This window comes from Triturus cristatus, chromosome 4_1, assembly GCF_964204655.1.
Source record: "Triturus cristatus chromosome 4_1, aTriCri1.1, whole genome shotgun sequence".
NCBI lineage: Eukaryota > Metazoa > Chordata > Amphibia > Caudata > Salamandridae > Triturus > Triturus cristatus.
This window is the reverse complement of record NC_140585.1, coordinates 1109384454-1109400813: the sequence shown is the minus strand read 5'-3', so window position 1 is coordinate 1109400813 and position 16360 is coordinate 1109384454. Positions and strand designations below refer to the sequence as shown.

General features: G+C 46.7%; 1 protein-coding gene across 1 annotated transcript in view; it reads left to right on the top strand.

The window, feature by feature from the left end:
* The window catches only part of DLD (dihydrolipoamide dehydrogenase), a 273267-nt gene that overhangs the window by 144651 nt on the left and 112256 nt on the right, over positions 1-16360 (top strand). The window contains exons 7-8 of the mRNA XM_085654113.1: positions 9241-9384; positions 9933-10034. Coding sequence (XP_085510239.1) covers positions 9241-9384; positions 9933-10034 — 246 coding nt within the window. The remainder of the gene's footprint in view (positions 1-9240; positions 9385-9932; positions 10035-16360) is intronic.

Genomic DNA, 16360 nt, shown 5'->3' with positions numbered 1-16360 from the left:
AAAATCTGATTTATCGTGTAAAGAGTCCAGAGGTTTCCCTATGAGTGGACAAGGGTTTGCTATGCAATCCCAAAGTGCTCTATTAAGGGGTACAGTGGTCGAGCAGCTTTTAGGCTTAACACAGAGGAGTGCAAGACATCTACAAATACACACATGGATCAATAAATGACACACACTACTCAAGAAGGAGATCCACACCAAGTTATTAAAATAGCAAGTATCTTTATATGTGTTTAGGCATCAGAGATAAATTGTTCAGGTAAGTATGTTTTTAAATATAAATTCTTTTCAGTTCAAAAAGTGGACACAGTGCAATTGTTGAGTTCTACACTGTTATCCTATCGAAGGAAAGAAATGTTCTGCAACCAGGTACAGTACAACGACTTACGGGACCAATTTCCAGAAGTTAAGGTGAGTGGTGGGTAAAGTCCAAGGCAACACCAGCAGTACACCATCAGCGGCACGGGGACGGCCGGGTGCAAAACCGCATTGGGAGCCCAATAGGTTTCTATGGAGATCGGTTACTGCAAAAAGAGGCTGCAGGCTCTGGCTGGAAGGCCTGTTGGGTTAAACCAATGGGAGTTCAAGGCTTGCAATACTTGGGGATGTAGGGACAACTGGGGTCCTCTTCTCTACAGTCCGAGGGCGTCATTAGGCATTGTATTTCCTTACCAGGAGCTGTCTGTCAACTGGGGCCTGCATGCAGAGGCTGCAGGCTGCGGCGGTGAACCTACGATGGACTCGCGCTCTGGAGTGCTGGGGACCTGGTTGACACTGGTGGCCCACTCACCTCTGGCTTTAGGCGACGGATGCAGTGGTGGCTTCAGGTGTCGGGTTTTGGTGGTTCTGAAGGACTCAGTCTTTTCTTTTGGAATATCTGCAGGATGCAGGAAACAGTTCCGCCGTTCTTCGGGAGGTCTTGGTCTTTTTCGAAGGCAGGCAGTCCTCCCAGGTTTCTGGAGGGACCAGCTGCAGGCGGAGTCGACATTGGCGCAGATTTCAACAAGGTATGCAGACGTGCCAGCAGGGTTGGTAACCGGCCAGATGCTGTTTATATCCTTTTCTGCTTTTGCAGATCTCTGATGTCCTCTCTCTTCTTAGGTCATCAGGATCTGCTTCTATGGTGCGAGCGGCTCCCCGGAATACTGAATTTTGGGGTGTTAGAGGAGTGTAAAGTAGTAACCAATGGGCTACTGGCCCTTGGGGTCACTACACCCCCTATATGCCCACTTACTGTGGGAAGTGGACATAGTCCTGTCCCAGAATTCCTAAGTATGCCCATCACCAAGATGGCTTCTTCTGAAAAAGTGTCCACCTCACAGTAGTACACCTTAGGGGTGTTACTTGCCTGGAAGTGGCACGCCTACCTGACTAGCTAATTTTCCCACCTGTCCAGGTGCCAAGGGTGGTCCTGGACAAATGGATCTGCTTCCTCTCCTGTGAGGGGGAGCCAGATTCACATTTCAAAGGCGACAGCCCTTTGAGACTTGTCCCCCAAGGAAGGCTAATCAGCAGGTCATCCTGCGGGAGGGAATGTTACACTTTCTTCCCGGACAAGCTCTTGTTCTGGGTCTCCTGAGAGCAAAAGGCTCTTACCCTAGGAGGTGAGAAAAGCTTCTTGGGTGGCAGGCTGGCAGAGACCAGACGGCAAGGGCACAAGAGGTTGGTAGGTTTTCAGGGGGCAACTCTAAGGTGTCCTCTGGGCGCATGTATTGTTAATTTAAACACTGGCATCAGGGTGGATTTATCAATACAAGATGTTTGATACCAAACATCCATATTTTCAGTGAAGCCATCATGTAGCTGGGGAACTCGTTTTCACCAGTGTCCAGCACATGTCTTAAGATGGCTTCCCTAGTCACTTTTACTGGCAGTAATAGGACTGACCAGCACAGCGGCATATCTACTCATGCAGGTATGCCTTCACATCTAATATTAAGCACCCTGCTTTAGAGCTGTCAGACGTGCTGCAGGGGTGACTTACAAATATTACATGCTGTGTTTGGGGACATGGCACACAGAGATGTGTTCAACACAAATGGGGCCGCTCCCAGTAAAGTGACAGAAGGTGCTCAAGGGTTAAATTGTGAGTGTGGACATCTCACAAAAAGTGAAGGACTGGCCTCACACACCACCTGGTGTCATGCTTCATCATCGGCAGTCCTCACCCTCTAAAAACTCGGTTTGATAGATGGCGGGCATTCACCTGACGACAGGGATGCACTTCTAAACCAAGTGGGGGCCCTTGGAAAGTGAGTGAATTTTAAAAACCATTTCAGTTGCCAAATAAAAAAAATTATAGGGTAGGCGGCTGTATGATATTAAAAGGTGAACGGTGAAGTGGGGAATTTATTATCCCCTCACCGTAGTGAAGAGGGTCAACATGTTTCTGCCCAATGGCCCAAGAGGGTCTGTGGCATTCATCAGGACCTATAGCAAGGTGGCTCCGTTCTTACCAACTCCGTGGTGAGAAGGTACCACTACAGAGGGCTCTCAGTAGGCCTGTAAGACAAAAATGTATACAAGAGAACCATAAGTAGTAGGCTCGGTCACTTAAATAAAATCATTAAGGACCACATACACACACACTAACGTCGGTGGCTATATGTGTGTAACATGTGACCCTCATCTGTACACACACTAAAAATGAAAAAAGGCATAATATGTGAGACAATATCTCTCACACCCTAGAAACACAACCTACGTGCTCCATGGGAGGAGGATGGAGGGAAGACCCCTGTAGTCAGACTCTGGAAAATTAAAAACAATAGTAGCCATGGTGAAGATGTACACAGTAAATGCATGTTCGAGGCATATGAGCTGCAGATCACACACTTAGGATAAGACCGCCATCTGGTGTTGGGCTCGGATGGTTGTAGGTTGTTGTTGTCTTTGGAAGAAGTCTTTTGGTCACGAGATAGGTGACTCCTCCCTTGGACTACAGTGCGCATGGGGCATACACTCCATCCTCAGATTGTTTTTTTCTGCCATTGGGTTCGGATGAAACTTTTCCACTCTGGTAGAAAACTCCTAAACCAAGCTTTTCGAAGCGGAAAACCTTTATAACTTTCATTACTCGACATCGAATTTCATCGGACCGGTTCCGGATACGGCTCATGGAAAGGACACCTTTTAAACACACAGTGACCATCACGAGGTCTGCAACCTGTGCCTCTCGCCGAAACACGACGAGTCCAGCTGTCCAGCCTGCGGTGCATTCCGATCCAAGAAGACTATCTGGGATCGAAGAGCTGGACGCCATATCATGGCCAGACCAGCTCCGGAACCAGAGGACATCTTTGATCAGGGCCCCGATGTCCCGGAAGAAGATTCCAAGGAACTCCAGATTATATCTGAAGCAGACGACTCGGACTACCCCATTACTCCTGGGCAACGCGTGAGTACCTTGGCCCCTACCCTGACCCCTCCAAAGAAGGCACTGGTCAAGACTTCACCAGCTGGCCCCAGTCGCGACCGAAAACAACCTTCAGAAGCCCAGACTTCGAGCCCGGCTCCGAAGAAATACAAGCCTTCAAGTGGCTCTGGCCCGAGTAAACATATTACTGTACCCCCAGCACCTTCGGCACCGAAGACGCAAGACCTCTCGGCACCGAAGCAGGCTCCGGCACCCTCGGCACCGAAACCATCGAGGCCGATACACAAACCGGCATCGATAACTCTTATAACTAAGGGCTCCATTTCGGCGGCGAAACCTTCATCGGCACCGAAACCTTAATCGGCACCGAAACCCTCATCGGTACCGAAACAACCGGCTAAAGTCCATACTACCCATCCTAAAGACTCTACCGATCACCCAAAACATAGATCGGAACCGAAAAAATCGGCGCTGAAGCCAGTTCCTGAGGACCAAGAACTTTTTCACCCTGATCCAACGCAAAAAAGGATCTATATCAATCCAAAAACTGGACATGTCACTGCTGTGCCATATAAAAAATAAAAAAAGGAAGCTGGACACAACGCCTTCTCCAGCTCCGGTAAAGACAAAGGACTCAGCCACCTCACCTATTCCTCCTTCCTCTCCGATACCACCTCTTACCCCACCCACCCTACATTCACCACCATTACCTCCACCCTCTCCTTCATATACACCACCTCCACAGGATGATGATGATGTCCTAGGGGGGTGGGGGGAGATCCGGATGATCCTAATTATCCTAATAATCCTTTCACAAATCCGGATACTGTCCCATTAGACGACTGGGCTTACCCTCTGCCTGATATGCCTGATCCTACTACCTACCCTTCAAAACCCTCACCTCCAGATGATCACCTGGGGTTTGGACAGTTAGTACATAGAGCAGCACTGTACCATGGCGTCACCATGCACTCAGATGCACCTGAGGAAGATTTCCTTTTAGACATGTTCGAGCAGTCACAAAAATCTGTTCAAATCTTGCCAATGATTAAGGGGTCATAAAACACGCCACAGAAGTTTTTAAAGACCCCGTACGGGCCAGAGTACTTAACCCTCGAATAGAAAAAAAATATAGACCTGCCCCAGAAGATCCCTCTTACATTAAAGGACAGCTCCCTCTGGATTCTTTGGTGGTTTCCAACGCAAGGAAACGGGCTAACTCCCAAACAGGAGAGACACCGCCCCCAGACAAAGAATCCAAGCTATTAGAAACCTCGGGCAAAAGAGTAGCCGCACAAGCAGCTAACCATTGGCGTATTGCCAATACACAAGCCCTATTGGCACGCTATGATAGGGCTCACTATGATCAGTTAGAAGATCTCGTGCAACACCTACCAGATCAATACAAAACACAGGCAAATGACCTCATACAGGAGGGAAAGCTCATCTCAAATGCCTCCATTAAATGTGCACTTGACGCCGCAGACACTGCTTCTAGAGCAATCCACACAAGCGTACTTCTTAGACGCCATGCATGGCTACGTATGTCAGGCTTTAAGCCAGAAGTACAAAGTACCATACTTAGCCAACCATTCAACCAAGAGCAACTGTTTGGACCAGCAGTAGATACGGCACTTGAAAAAATGAAGAAAGACACCGAGACTGCGAAGTCTATGGGAGCATTACAGTCTCCACAGCCACGTGGCTCCTTTCGACGCTCCTTCTATAGAGGAGCATCCAAAAATACTGGAGCAGACACCTCCTCCACGTTCAAAACCTCTACACAAACATCCCCCAATAGAGGATATTTTAGAGGAGGATATAGGGGAAACAACGCCAAGGGACGAGGTTGAGGCAATACCAACACTCGTACCTCCCCCGCCACTAAACAGTGACTTTCCTCCACTCCCCCCAGACCATTCCACTCCAGTCGGGGGAAGACTCAAACAGTTCCTACCTGTCTGGAATTCCATTACAACAGACAAGTGGGTAAGACAAATTATCCAGTATGGTTACTGCCTAGAACTCACACATACCCCCCGACACATACCACCCAAACAGCGTCCCATGTCACCAAACCCCTTACCCTCCTCAAGCAAGAAGTTCTCTCATTGCTTCAAAAACACGCAATAGAACCAGTTCCCTTTCAACATCAGGGCACAGGGGTATACTCTCTATACTTCCTAATCCCCAAAAAGGACGAGACGTTAAGACCCATACTCTACCTCAGACTCCTAAATCTATACATACACTCAGATCATTTCCATATGATCACTCTCCAACAAGTGCTTCCACTATTGCAAAAAGGCGATTTCCTTGCCACATTAGATCTCAAGCATGCCTATTTTCACATCCCCATGCATCCTGCCCACAGGAATAATCTTAAGATTTGTGGTGGACGGACAACACTATCAGTTTACCGTCCCCCATTTGGAGTCACAACTGCGCCCAGGGTATTCACCAAATGCCTAGCAGTAGTAGCAGCGCATCTCAGAAGACCACAAATTCATGTCTTCCCATATCTCGACGATTGGCTCATAAAAGCCAATTCATTCAACAAATGCGTTCTACACACTCACCAAACTATTCAAACTTTACACAACCTGGGATTCACCATCAACTATCCCAAATCTCAACTGCAACCTTCCCACATACATCAATATCTGGGAGCCACCATAGATACCTCCAAAGCCATAGCTTATCCCAGCCCGGATAGCCAATATACAAGCCCTCATCTTAAAATTCCAATTCCAACACTCTCTCCCAACAAGAATGTTCATGCAACTCATAGGCATGATGGCGTCATGCATCTTCATTGTGCCTTATGCACGACTTCAAATGCGTCCCTTGCAAGAGTGTCTAGCACGTCAGTGGAACCAGGCTCACGGACAACTTACGGATCTGGTGTTAGTGGACAGTCGCTCACATCGCTCACTAAAATGGTGGAATACCATCAACCTGTCCAAAGGGCGGCCGTTCTTAGAGCCTCTTCCACAGATAGTGCTGACAACCGACGCATCTCTCACAGGGTGGGGAGCCCATCTCCTAGGACACACCACTCAGGGCAAATGGACCACTCAACAAAAAGTGCTCCATATCAATTACCTGGAACTACTGGCAGTGTTCCTAGCATTGAAATCATTCCAATTACATCTAAAGAACAAGACTGTCCTCATCCGGACAGACAACATGACAGCCATGTATTACATACAGAAACAAGGAGGCACACATTCTCTCCAACTGTCCCAGCTCGCACAGAGCATTTGGAGATGGGCAGTTCCCCAGAACATCTACCTGCTAGCAGAACACCTTCCAGGAGTTCACAATCAGATCGCCGACTTGTTGAGTCGACAAACCCAACAGATCCACGAATGGGAATTACACCCACAAGTCTTACTCCCATTCTTCTAAAAAATGGGGCCATCCAGACATAGACCTGTTCGCCACACACGAAAACGCGAAATGCCCAACCTTCGCCGCCAGGTTTCCACACCCACAGTCGAAGGGCAATGCGATATGGATGAACTGGTCAGGCAGATTTGCGTACGCTTTTCCGCCTAATACTAATAGCTCCCACATGGGCACGTCAACCCTGGTTCACAACACTGCTGGAACTCTCTCTAGTTCCACACCAAAGACTGCACCTCTCCCCGTCCTTACTAACCCAGAGCTATGGAGAGATCAGACACCCAGATCCAGGTCAACTGAACCTAGCGATCTGGCTCCTGAAGTCCTAGAGTTCGGTTACCTCAACCTACCACCAGACTGCATGAATATTATAAAAGAGGCCAGACGGCCTACTACGCTGCAAAATGGAAAAGGTTTGCCATTTACTGCACTAACAATGATATACCCCCACTGGATGCATCCATCCAGAACATCATTTGTTACTTGCTACACTTGCAAAGATGTAATTTAGCGTACTCATCCATACGTCTCCACCTAGCAGCATTAGCAGCCTACTTACAAAATCGACAACACTTGTCACTATTTAAATAGCCTGCGATCAAAGCCTTTATGGAAGGTCTTAAAATAATTATACCTCCTAGGTTACCACCCTCTCCAGTGTGGAATCTAAATATTGTTCTCACAAGGCTCATGGGTCCCCCATTTGAACCTCTGCATAAATGCGAACTACAATTCCTTACATGGAAAGTAGCTTTCCTTATTGCTGTCACATCCCTTCGAAGGGTAAGTGAGATCCAGGCTTTAACCATACAAGAACCATTCCTACAACTACATCGTAACAAAGTGGTTCTTAGAACAAATCCAAAATTCCTGCCAAAAGTCATTTCCCCATTCCATCTTAACCAATCAGTCGAGCTATCAGTATTCTTCCCAAACCCAGACTAGGTAGCTGAAAGAGCTCTTCATACCTTTTGATGTTAAAAGAGCCTTGCTTTATTACATTGACAGAACCAAATCTTTCCGCAAAACCAAACAATTGTTTGTTGCTTTCTCTCCACCACATAAAGGCAACCCCATTTCCAAATCGGGGATAGCCAGGTGGATAGTCAAATGTATCCAAATATGTTACCAAAAAGCTAAACGCACTCTAACAGTTCCCCCTAGAGCGCACTCCACACGGAAAATAGGAGCTTCCATGGCATTCTTAGGAAACATTCCCTTAGAAGATATTTGTAAAGCAGCCACATGGTCTACAACACACACCTTCACTAAACATTACTGTGTCGATGTGCAAGCTAAACAACAAGCTTCTGTGGGTCAGGCTGTCCTTAAAACTTTATTCCAAACTGCTGCAACTGATACAGGTGACCACCGCTAGGGGAGATACTGCTGTATAGTCTATCCTAAGTGTGTGATCTGCAGCTCATATGCCTCGAACGGAATATGCTACTTACCAGTATGCATCTGTTCTTGGCATGTAGAGTTGCAGAGCCACACACGCCCACCCACCTCCCCGGGACCTGTATCTGTTCCAGCATCATCTTAATTAGACATTACACATGGACATCCTTTCTTTATTATTACACACTCCATCATTTCCCATCATGGCGAAAAACAATCTGAGGATGGAGTGGATGCCCATGCGCACTGTAGTCCAAGGGAGGAGTCACCTATCTCGTGACCAAAAGACTTCTTCCGAAGAAGACAACAACCTGCAACCATACGAGCCCAACACCAGATGGCGGTCTTATCCTAAGTGTGTGGCTCTGCAGCTCTACATGCCAAGAACAGATGCATACTGGTAAGTAGCATATTCCTTACTTAGGTCATGGAGCAAATGTATGCTAATTTCCATACACACATTCACCACACACTGCATGCATTCCCTTACTGCATCAAGGTGTGCCTTCCGTGGTACCACCTAACCACGTCCTCTGTCCTTCCCGGACAGGATGTGTGACGTCGTGCTTTCACTATTGTCTGCACCAAGACACCCGGCCTGCGTAAGCAGCCCCGCATGTGCTTCGTGATGGGTCCCTTAGGGTGGCACAATTCGTGCTGCTGCCCTTATGGACCCTCTTTAGTACCTCAGGCCCTAGGTACCAGAGGTACCATTTACAAGGGACTTAAAAGAGGGTGCTAAAGGTTTTGCCAGTTTGGGGCGCAATTGTACAGTTTTTGGAAAGAGCACTCCCACCGGGGACCTGGTTAGCAGGAACTCAGTGCACTTTCAGGAGAAATCACATCATTTACCAGGCAAAAAGTGGGGATGACCATGTCAAAAAGGGGCACTTTCCTACTCGTGGTATAAATCTATACTGGGTTATGTATTACATGGGTGTTATAATACCTATACAAAAGCTGTGTCTTGGCTCTGAACCCTGCCCTATTGACCAATATTGTATTGCATTACCCTGTTCAAACAGCCAACTTTGTCAAATTATCCTTTACTGTAGGTGACACATGTCCAAGGATATGGGAAGATCTCAGGCAAGAACCAAGTTACAGCAACAAAGGCTGACGGCAGCACACAAATTATCAACACAAAGAACATACTGATAGCTACAGGTTCAGAAGTCACACCTTTTTCTGGAATAGAGGTGTGTGACATCCTTAATTGTTAATGTTTAACTTTTCTCAAGGCCTATAAATGCTATCTTATTAATGATATGTGTCTTGCTTAAGTATGGCTAAATGTTCCATGATTACTGTCCCGTCAATAGATATCGAGCTACGACTATATGTAACATGCTGCCTGTTGATATGCCTGAGACCTACCTTGACTTAATCATATCGTTTACTGTTCTTCAATCTATTGCCGACTCACAGTGATACTTTGTTTCTTGGTATTTTGAAACTGCAATTATATATGCCTAAGTGTTTTACCTGTTTCTGCAGTTAGCCTCAAACCTATAGTTCATAAGTAAAGTGTTACACAAGTAGACCAGGTTTTATGGTTTCACACTACATTACATGGCTTGCTGCCCATGCTGTACAGTCCTTGTGTCAGGTGAATAAAAGAAAAGTATCACAGAAATATTATTATTCCTGTTTTTTGTTGCTAATGGAGTTTGTCTATTCAAGGAGTAGTCACGTTCAACCTGTAACCTAACGATTATGAAAAGATTTCTTTTTTGTATCATTTTAGGTTGATGAGGAAACCATTGTATCTTCCACTGGTGCCTTATCACTAAAAACAGTTCCAGAAAAGATGGTGGTTATCGGGGCAGGTGTTATTGGTGTGGAACTGGTGAGTAAGGCAGCGCCGCCTTCCTCTGTCTGTACACTAATATCATCTGCAACATTTGTGTTCATCATATGTCCATGAGTACTGAATCCATGCCAGGTTTTAAGGATAACCACTGACTAAATGATTCACATTTTGATTAATTAAAAGTAAATTTTTCCTCATGTGGATATCTAAAAAGCTGACCGAGATCTAACTCTGGTTAACCAATGTTGGACACTCTGATCCGTAATCTATACTGGATGTCATTGTATTAGTGTTTCACTTTTGATACATAAAGACATTCAACATATTTGTTGCACTTTCTAATTGTATTCTAAATTACTTCTTTTTACAATTTGGGATATGACCTTTTTGTTGATTTTTCGTTATGAGATTGATAGTCGTCATCTGTAAGCAGATGCGGCAAATATGCAAGTGTATTGATACAAAGCTTGTCTTGATAACTACCACAATTTCTTCTGTTTTCTTTGTTTGTTGTTACTCATTTATATAAAACCCTTCCTTTCCTAATAAGTGATTGTGATAGAAAATCAAAAACATTTTAGTGATCCTACAAATATTGATGACTTGCTTTGACTTCTGGAAAAGTATCCAACAGTTTCAGCTCAAACAAATGTAACATATTTAGAATAAAAGTAACGGACTCTTTTATAAAGCTCAATTTGCAACTTCTTGTTATTAAGCATTATGAGAATTCTGCAGTGCTTTCTATTCCCATCGTCACTCCATAGGGAAACAAGAGGGCATCAGTGGCTTTTCAAAAACTCAAATTAGGGAGCTGTTTTGGAAAGGAGGGGATGGTTCTATAATTAAGGGCCAAAAAATATATCTATCATAATTTGCTTCTAGTCTAATTTAAAAATATCAAACAAGTTTGCCAAAGAAGATCATAAGACGTGGTTGGGTGGGTGACTCGCCAGTTGAGCTGAAGAAACAATCTATTCCACAAGAGGCATATCAATAAATGTTGATTCAATTGAAAATGATGCTTTTCTAAACCAGAACCCTGTGTAATTTTTGTTAAATGCTGCGAGATCTACTCCCTGCACGATAAGTCCTGGAAATGACAAGCTACTACATTTTGAAAAAGCTATGCTTTTCAGGTAATGAGTTTGGGTGTCTCCAAATACAGAAAGTTCACATTGTCCAGCCTGGGGTGCAGTTGCCTCCTTTGTTTCCAATTTATAGTGGTTAAATGGGAGAAAAAGTATATTTTTTCAGAGTTCTCATGCCTACAATTAAATATAATTTGGAAGCAAAGACCAAGCTTAAGTTGTGAACAGGTGAAGTAGACTTGTGGGCTGTTCCCATTTTGTGTGGGACACCACTGCTCTGACCAAGGGTTAGGAAATTCTCCTTCAATAAGAATCTTAGAATTCATTACGAGACAGTACTGGGGGTGGCAGTGTGCAGTCCATATTTTCTGGATAACCACCAGTCATATAAATGATTTCCATGTGATAGAAACATCCAGCTGCAGATTCCTTTTCGTAGAATCCGCCCAGGTAACCAGACTGAATCTGGAAATATTTTCAGCAGTACCTCTGCGCATCAGTTGAGGGCATCGAGTGACTCCGTAGCGAAGTCATTTCCAAATGTGACGTCAACAGAGTTCATATAAGTACCCCCTCCCCACCGACGCGCAGACAACGCAGATCCGCACTGCAGTCCCTCTGGCGCTTTTTCGGCCTACTTGATGTTTTTTTTGTCAACGGATGTGAGAAGGTGGGTTCTTATATGCTGTACACTAATTCACTAATTAAAGAGGGCACCTTGTACCAGGCCACACGACCCATATGATGTCTGAGGTCAAAGATAACCTTATTGAAAGCTATCCTAGTGGTAGCTATGGAGAGCAGCCTTCAGGCTTATTCTTGAAGGAATGTAAAGCAGCTTGTTTTACCAGAATATCACCTCCTAAATGAAAGAACCACAGAGTGTTTATATAAAAATATGTATTTATTAATATAACACTCTCTACTAGTCTCTATACGAGACTAGGGCACAAAGCACACAATACTAAATCAATAGAACATTCTTAAATAGCAAAATACACAGCGGGCTCCAGGGTGAGACCGAACCATATACTAAAAAAATGGTATAACAGCGACTTAACTAGACACAGTGCCTAGAGCACGTAGAATCGCTGGGACCCCAAGGAACCACCCAGAGGAGTGACACAGGGAGCCCACGGAGGACGGGTGCAGTGAGGAAACAGACGCGTGCTCCGTACAACTCTATGGGAAAATCACGGTTGGAAATTTACAAGTTAAGAACACTTCTAAGAGGACTTCGACCAAACCCTTTGGAACTTAGGAGGTTCTAAGGCCAACCCACCAGTGAGTACCGAAGTACCCGTGTTGCCTATCCCAGAGGAGCCGGGTGCATAGGGGTCTAGTGGTGTCGGGAACCTTTGTCGTTATTAATGGAGAGCTGCAAAGAAGTCTTGCTGCCAGGAGGGCGAAGAATGTCTGGTGGAATCCAATCCTGGATTCGAGGTGAGAAGAACCTGAAAGCAGAGGGGACAGAGTCTGGGTCACTTCAGGTGACCAGGGGCTCAATAGTCGAATGCCCACCGATGTCGAGTGCTTCAGGAGTGAAGAAGGGCTGCTTGACTCTGCAGCCACGGGGACCAGGAGACATCGAGGACGACAAGAGTCCGGAGGTGAGCTGTCCCATGAAGGATGTTGAGAGCTGAGGGTTCGATGTCTGGCTGGAGCACCAACAAGCCTTGGCAAATGCAACCCATGCGGTCAGAGGAAACAGGTTATGGTGAGGACCAGCAAGGTCCAGGAGACTCCCCAAGCAATAGAGTTAGGGCACGTCTGGAGCAACCAGGTAAGCCCAATAATTAACAAGGTGACCCTCGCCAGGACCCACAGGCCAACAGACCAGGGATCGCGAGGAGACCTCAAGCAAGTTTGCAAAGTACCAGCCCACAGACACTCGTGGAGTGGAGGCCGAAAATCTTCGGTGCAAATAGTGCTCGGGGTCAGGACTACACGGAGTCCAATGCACAAGCTTAGGAATTGTCACTAAGCATATGCAACTGCAAATGTACGCTGTGCACAGGGGTTCGGGCTGCATGGTCCCTATTAGGGATAATGGTCTCAGAATCGCTGAGAGGGCAGATCGACCTCAGGGACCTTCGGGAGCCACCTCCTGTGTTGCTGAAATCTTCGGAGTCCTCATGAGCTCGGGAGAAGCAAACCGGCCAGATGCGTTTAGGTGCCTGCTTTTGCAGGGGAGTAACTCCTTTACTCCAAGGGAGATTCTTCAGTCGTCCAGCGTCGTGCAGGCAGTCGAAGTATTTGGTTTCTTCTCAGCAGAATCTTGTCCAGGTAAAATCTAAAGTCCTGTAGTCAGGTAATCCACTTTATACCCATGGAAAGGGGTTGGAAAGATTCTGTGGACCCTCCTAGGGGAGGGTCAGGACAGAGGGGTAGCTACAACCATGTCCTTTGAGCAAATGGCTCTCAGAACTGGTTTGAGCTGGACTATGCACAGGGACACCAAATGTGCCCCCAGTGCAGACTTTCTGGTACTCTCAACATGCACCCACCCAGCCCCAATACACTAAACCCTGTCCGGGAGGTGGCCACACCTCCCTGTGACAGGATGCCTATTGTCATGCCTTCCTCTGCTCGAGCTTGGCTCAGCAGCAGGAGAGCAGAGCAGAATCATGTTTGTGGCTGGCAGCATCCATTTTGTGCTGCCCAGGTCAAGAAAGCTGGTACCGGGTAGACCGGTCACCAACATATGTCCCTTTCGAAGGGTGGAATAATACCTCCCACACCAGTTACTGGTGTGGAGGTATGATTCCAAGGTGTTTGACACCAAACATGACATGTTTCTAAGCAGCCGTTTTAAAGTTCGCATTTACCGCGAGGTTATAATGCACTTAAACATATATGTCTGGCTGCATCACAGACAACCCCGTAGAATGGTCTCCGAAAGCTGCAGAGGGCCTCTGCTCATGCAGGGGCACCCTCTCACGTAAAACCCAGCACCCTGCCTTCAGGATTGCTAAGGCCTGCCATAGGGGTGACTGATAGGTTTATGTGTGCAGTGATATAGGATAGATATAGTGAACCTATATCTAAGTAAGTGGTGCAAGCACCAGCTTACACAGTCTGCCGTACCAGGCTTGGCGTGTCAATTTGGGTGGCTTCTCAGGGGTGGCACAATACATGCTTCAGCCCATGGGAGGCCTCTGGGGTACCTATGCCCTGGGTACATGGGGTACCATATACTAGGGACAGATGAGGGTTCCCCAGAATTCAATCTGGAGTGTACCTAAAGTACATGCATATCAATTTACAGGAGAAAGCAGATAGACTAGAGTCCAGTATCCCAATCAGACTAGGCCAAAAACAGTGTGACATCAGCAAAAAGTGGGGATAACCATAAGAAGCAGATACTACTTTCCTACAATGGAGCAGTGTGCTTCTTTTTCTACCCTTCAATGTGCTCAGTGTTCAAGCCTTTTGAGTCCTGTGGATGACAAATGTGTGCCATGGACCCTCACTTGGTTTGCATGTGGTGACTGAGTGAGCACCAGGACTCCAAAGAGTGCAACTCCTGTCGCCAGCTCCGACCGAAAGCGCGCAGGGAACATAGCATGAAGCTCCTTGCAGCACAGATGTCAGTCATCAAAGTCTTCTCGTCATACTGGATGCCGTATGCTCTACAAGGACTGTCCGTGCTGGGAGCCATTCCCGCAGACATGATTCTCCTTAGACATCCGGAGATGGAGCTCGGCAGTTGGTCGCGGCGCTACCCTTCTTCCTCCCCTACTGCTGGTCTCCCACTGTTCTGTTGAAGTGTTGGAGCATAGGTCCGCCCTGGTTTTCCCCACCAATCCTGCGGCCTGGGTGTCTTTGACCCAGATGAGACAATATTTTCAAACTCTTCATTCTGCTCTTGGATCGTCGCCTCCCTCTGGAGTTCTTTTGGGCCCTACAGAAGTGCAGGAAGTGATGCCTGTGATACCACAGGCAGGTTCTCCCTCGGCTTCAGGTCGGCCTCCTGTGTCTGACACCTTAACGCCGTCAATGCTCCCACTTTCAGCTTTTGCTTCTGAGCTGACTACTCTGATGTAGGCATCAGGCTCTTGTCTGCTGGGTCCCATAAAGGTGCCGTCAACGCCAATCAATGCTCCTTCTGACGTCGAGTTGTCGCCTTCTCAGCGTCAACCTGATTTCTGTTACGGCATTGGATGCGCACCGATGAAACCAACCGTCTCAGACTCATTTCCTCTGGTTTTTATTTCTGAGGACCATGGTTGTGGAAGTACTACTGATGATGCGTTGTATCCCCTTCCCATTTTGTAGACTGCTCCATTCCCTATGCAGTCTAACTGGTTACTTGATTTGGGTGAGGCTAGTGACTTGAAATCTTCTCCAGCCTCTGGTCTCCTCCTGATTTCGCTACGGAGGAGAGTTCTGCTCTGGCGGACATGCTTAATAGAGTTGTGGTCGTACTGGATTTACAACTTATTCTGTGGAATTGTCAACAGACCCTTTAATTGACGTTCTACATCCTGACCAGTTTAACGTTGAGCCTGTACTTCCTTATAGTGACAGTTCTATCAATATCCTATTGGGTGCTTGGGCTAAACCTGAAACAGGTCTTCCTGTGGATAGCTCAATTTCTCCCAGGCATCGCCTGGCCCCGGGGTATACCTCCTGTCTCCTTAGATATCCCTCTACTTGGTGCTTTGTGTTTCAGTCTGCGTTGGCCACCCAAAATATTTTTCTTCCTCCTGTCCCTCCATTGAGAGAGGCCTGGAAATTCGAAGCTTGTGATAGGCATATTGTCACCTTTTTCTAGCCCTGTCCTGCGCTCTCTGAACACTTCTTGTGTCCTTGCCCGCTTCTCCCACGCATTGTGGGACTCAGTGGAACACCTCTTGCACTCCCTTCCGGAGGAAGCCCAGAATGCTCTTCTTCCCCTAGTATGTGACTGAAACAAGCTGCCACTCTTAACATTCGCTGTGGTATGGATACTACCGATTCTGTTGATCGGGTTATGACCTCTCCCATAGCTCTACGTCGGCATGCATGGTTGCGTATTTCCAGGTTACTGGAGGGTGTGCAAACTACTTTAATTGACATGCCTTTTGATGTCGCCTTCATTTTTGGTGCGCATGCCAACTCCGCTTTATGCCGGTTCAGAGATGGGGCGGTTGGTCTGGAGTCTTAACTCTTCATTGTACTAGGGTTGTCAGGAACAGTTATGACTCTTGTCCACCTTTATAGGGTGGAGTACTCTCTCCTTTCCAGGGTTACACTGTGTGTGGTATTCCTTCCCTTTGTAGGTACTTT